Source organism: Triticum dicoccoides, chromosome 6A (genome assembly GCF_002162155.2).
Source record: "Triticum dicoccoides isolate Atlit2015 ecotype Zavitan chromosome 6A, WEW_v2.0, whole genome shotgun sequence".
Lineage (NCBI taxonomy): Eukaryota > Viridiplantae > Streptophyta > Magnoliopsida > Poales > Poaceae > Triticum > Triticum dicoccoides.
Window position 1 is genome coordinate 584088605 of NC_041390.1, and position 5101 is coordinate 584093705.

At 45.0% G+C, this 5101-nt stretch overlaps 1 protein-coding gene across 1 annotated transcript in view; it reads right to left on the reverse strand.

The window, feature by feature from the left end:
• LOC119316025 overlaps positions 1–5101 on the reverse strand; it is a 5641-nt gene extending 540 nt beyond the window's left edge. The window contains exons 1-8 of the mRNA XM_037590428.1: positions 4627–5101; positions 1724–1862; positions 1486–1636; positions 1155–1280; positions 1000–1080; positions 725–917; positions 333–615; positions 7–233 (exon numbers count right to left, since the gene is read on the reverse strand). Coding sequence (XP_037446325.1) covers positions 7–233; positions 333–615; positions 725–917; positions 1000–1080; positions 1155–1280; positions 1486–1636; positions 1724–1862; positions 4627–4872 — 1446 coding nt within the window. The 5' untranslated portion in view covers positions 4873–5101. The remainder of the gene's footprint in view (positions 1–6; positions 234–332; positions 616–724; positions 918–999; positions 1081–1154; positions 1281–1485; positions 1637–1723; positions 1863–4626) is intronic.

Genomic DNA, 5101 nt, shown 5'->3' on the forward strand with positions numbered 1-5101 from the left:
CCACACATGCACCAGACCCCTGCTGTTCCCGGTGTAGATCTCGTTGCGGTCCTCGTCGTAGAAGAGCGCCGTGATGTCCTCCAGGGCATCCGACACGCTGCTCCGGATGGTGGACCTGCTGGTGTCGCCTTTTCTCCGGGGAGCGACCATGAGGGTCGGGTCCAGGGCCGAGATCTTGGCGACGCACTTCCCCGTGAAGATGTTGCTCATGTTGATCGATCCCATGCGGGAACCTGAGGGGATTCAGAGAATGCAGCAATTCAGTCAGGTTGAAGCTATACCGAATACAGCAGGTATTAGCATGTAAAACCAATGCACAGCGAAATTGTTACCTTCCCGGCCTTCATCATCAGCGTCATTTGTGCCGCCTCCTGAAACTTTACAGTATGAGATGATCAAGTCCTGGTCGGCGGTGATGTATATATTATTGGTGTTGCAGTTGGGATGCCACAACTCATGGTCATCGAATGATGTAACCAGCTCTCCACGGAAATTCCAAGCAGCAACCGTTCTATTGCAGAATGTCAGGAACAGATTATTTTCATACAGGAAGATGAACGCTGAAGGGGTCATGAACTCTGTTTTGTTCACCTCAATCAGACCAGAGTTTCTGACCTGCCCAGAGATCAAAGTTAGCTCATAGTTCACTGCTAAGAAAACGTTAGCTCAAATTAAGGTAGCAATGTAGCTGCCACGAGTTGACAAAGTAATAATAGCAACGTACATCAATAATCTGCAGGTTTTCCTTGTCTTGCTTCACAAGAAGCTTTTCGTTAAACTGCTCGATGAAGTCAACCTTTCTGTTTCGATGCAGCAACTGAGTGAAGGTTTTCAGTGTCGTTCCATCCTCGATTGACAATATCTTTAGTGGGACATGATTACTTGCCTTCTGGTATATAACAAGCATGATCCCAGGGCTGGTGATAGAGGATTCATGGATGTAAGAACATTTCATCAACTATTTACGTCAAGGATGAATAATATTAGCAACAAGCAAACCTTATCTTTATCTCCTGGATGTCCTTATCACATATAGAATACAGAAAGTTGTAATTCTTTAGATCAAAAACCTTGTAGGTACTGCAAAGAGGGAACATTTTAAACAATTCAACATATGACTGCTGCCAAACTGTAATGCAGAAAATGTAACTTACCTATCATGTGCCGAAAAAGTCAAAACTTTGCCATTAACATCATCAAACTCAACAAAGCCAGGATATTTCAGCGATTCAGTTTCAAATAAAGGAAATCCATCATGTAGCTGGCCTCTCCGGATGTATCTAAAATGCATTGCAAGGAAAGAAGATAAATTAGTCAAAGTTGATACGCATCTCATGTATGAATTGAGACAGACCCATTGAAAACTTTTTTTCAGAAACATAAAAAAAAGGAGCAGAAGCCTGTAGAAAGAAAGATAAGCAGTTGTGCACTGAAATTACTGGAACACACAAATTAGTCTAAGAAGAAAAAGATAAGGTCACTTACTCTATTGGAGTTGTTCTGCACTTCAGTGAACTGTAACGATCTGATTCATAAACTGAAACAGTGATAAGTGAGTCATTGTTCTTATTATAGAACAGACTCCTAATCACCTCATCCGGGCTTATATTCAAATGGCAAATGCGCTTGTTTGTTGCTGCCAACATGATGAGAAGGTTTATCAGGAACATAACAGACGTAAATAACAGAGCAAAATCAATTAGTGTAGAAGAATGAGACTTACTTCGATTGAATGCACCACAAAGACCACATTCGGCGAGTGCAAATATTAAATCTCTTGCAGCTACAATCTCAATAATCCTCCTTCTGTTCCATGCCAATGGCAGCTGGACAAACGGATCGTCATATGTGTCATATTCTTCCTGCAAAACCAAATGAAAGACATACTTCCTTTACACGGTTTACAAATCTCCAAGTTACTAGATATTTGAAAAATCTGTGCATAAATAAGTTAATCTGATTTTTACTTGGTATAGACAGACTATAAAATATGCTGGATCAAACTTTGTGGGGCCATGGAACCCTTCTCCATATGTATTTATTTACATTTTAGCTCATCCAGTTCGTGATTGGCACGTTTAACTGATATATCTATACCTACTAATAAAGGAAGGTGATATTCCTGGTGTCATGATACTTTGCAGAAAACCCCCTGTCCTTTATGAGAATCAACCCGCAGTCCAAAAAATAATGTTTCGTAGGTGAAAAAACGGTTCGCACTGCCTATTTTCTGCCCGTCGCTCGCAGTCTCGCACTGCTAACTTGGGCCTTCAACCATGTCTAGATAATGGCCAGCCCACGGAATGTGTTTAATATAGTAATAATTCAATGACAAAAATTAAGCCCGGGTGGGATTCGAACTAGAAACCACACACGGCATTCTAACTTCCTTAACCAACTAGGCCACCATACACTTCTGAATATCAAAGGTTGTATTATGTTTATATATATTCAAACAAACGCAAAGGCCACAGAGCCGTATTGAGCCTCGGCCTACACCCAAGCGGCTGGGCCAGCTCCATCAGCACATGCAAACATCATCAGCAGACAAAAACCATGGATATTTCATGTTGAATAGTCCCACCTCGCTACACAAAACTGAATTTCACCAATTTACATACGTTCAACGCCATTGTCTGCCGTGAGCTAATTAAACGGGATCCCTCACATGCAAGGTGGAGAGGTTTTGCACGCTGCATGACAGCGCTATAAAACGTGGGGTGTTTGTGGGCTGAACGGGTGGCCTTCCTGCTATTTAAACTAATTGCATGACGCATATAATTAAAGGAAGGATCGTGGGCTGGAAAGAAGGTGCATAATTAAAGAGGAAGGATTATATGGGCTGGAGTAAATTGAATAAAGATTTGTGGGCTGGAAAAGAAGTGCATAACTAAAGGAAGTATTGTGGGCTGGAGTAAAGGCGAAGATCGAGTTGATGATATTCCTTCTCGAGTTGCCTACACAATCAAGGAATGGATGTGTCAGTGCGCAAAAAGATGTGTGTTGTTAGTTAACTTTTTTTATCTTCTCATGTGTCGGTTCTCTTTTCTCCTAAAATAATGCTTAGCTGATATGCATTCCCTTTTAGGCTTTGGCGCGCGCCTTCCTGCCGTCAGGTGGCACCATCCGGATCTTGAACTGTTGGTCGTTTTGGTGGACGGGAGAGCTAGCATTTTTTCGCAGTGAACCTCACTACAGGGCGTTGTGCTTGCACATAACACATAATTTTCTCTCCCGTTGCAACGCACAAGCATATGTGATTAATGCCTGGCTGATATGCTTTTTTTTTTCTAGATTTCAGCGTGCGCATCCCTGCCACTGGGTGGCACTATCCGGATGTTGCACTGTTGGTCTCTTTGGTGGACGGGACACTTCGTTGTGCCGGATTCGCTACAGGACGTTGTGCTTGGATGTAACCGATAATTTTCTCTCAAGGGATGAGCCGTATATTAAAATACAAGATCAAACCAGTGGTCCAACAGGAACTGGCAATGGTGCCTTCTGGTTTGGCTCAGCCCAGGGACTTCTTTCAGGCAAAAAAATGTAATAAAAAAAAGCTTATGAAAATACAGAGTGCAAAACTCTGATATTTTATCTATGCAGCCAAAAAACTGGTTTGGTTCAGCCCAGGGACCATTTTCAGGCAAAAAAAATGCTTATGGAAATACAGAGTGCAAACTCTAATATTTTATTTATGCAGCCAAAACCAGATTCTGAACTCATGACTTGATCAGGTATGGTTGGGAAGGTAATAAAACAAACATAAGTGACCTGTGGCTAAACCAGACGGCTATGTTTGTATGGTGACTAAAGCTCACCCTACCAATTTTTTTGTCATGACCAAACATTTGGTCTTTGTTTAGATGGTAGCTAACATTTTGGCATGCCAATGATTCTTTGCCCAGTCTGGTTCATTTTTCTTGCCAATGTTGGCCATTCCAACCTCTGGGCAACTAAAAGCTCAACGAAATTTTGGCTAGCCATATATTTGCTAGTGCAAACTTGGGCTAGAACCAAACATACCTATCAATGCGCTGGATTTCAAAACTTGGGCTAAATATATGCCAACCACTCCAGGCAGTTGATACAACTAATCATCAAGTATTCAAGTTACTTTCAGCCATTTCACCCTCCAACCCTGGCCCATCCAATTGTTGCACGAGTTGCTATGGCAAATGATGCTACGAAGAATCCCACGCAACCAACAACAACTGTCCGCTGAATTACTGATAGAAGAGAAAACCTAAATTTAAACCAGAAAACTCTCGCACTGGCTACTTTAACTTCCTATGTGCAGAAAACTGGGGAGAGGGCATATGATAACTGTCAGTTTTCTAGAATACAGCCACTAGCAGTCTAACATAATTCCCAGATCCAGTCGCATCCACACCTCGTTACAAGGATCCTCAGTCCGTTCACCAAAATACTAGTGTCATTTGATACGCGTCGCAATTTGCTTGCTAACAGGGGTCGCATGGATAAATAAATCAGCTAAACTAACAACCCTAATCAGATTAAAAAAACTCTCCGATCAGCGGGAAGAGTGAATTCTAGGGCGCCGCTGAGATAATCCGAGGAGGGTGTATGTAGACCTAAGAGGGGAGTGCAGAGGGAGTAGGGATGGACCTGCAGCTGGAAGTTGCGGAACTTCTCGGGGCAGGAGAAGGCGGAGGTGGAGGGCGCGGCGGGGCGCGGGGGCCGTCGGTGGCCCCCGCCGATCTCGCGGCGCATGAACTTGCGCACGGTGTCGACCGGGTCGCGGCGCGCCGGCCGCTTGCAGCAGGCGGACTGCTGCTGCCACGCCCGGCGCCGCGCCGCGGTGACGCGGAGGCGGCCCCGCACCCCGGCCTTGTGGTGGTGGTGGTGGTCCATGCCGGCGCCGGCGCGGGCGCGACTGCTGGCCGCGGAGGGAGGAGGATGAGACGGGGGCTGTCCCGGGGCGAGCTAGCTAGGGTTTTGGGGGGCACGCCATGGGAGCGGGGCGGAGGTGAGGGGAGGGAGTGGGAGAGGGGGGCAAGGAAGGGAGAAAAGATAATCGGTGGGAGTGATTAGCTGCTGCTGCTGCTGCTGCTGCATGAGATTGAGGTGAGCGCTCTCACTT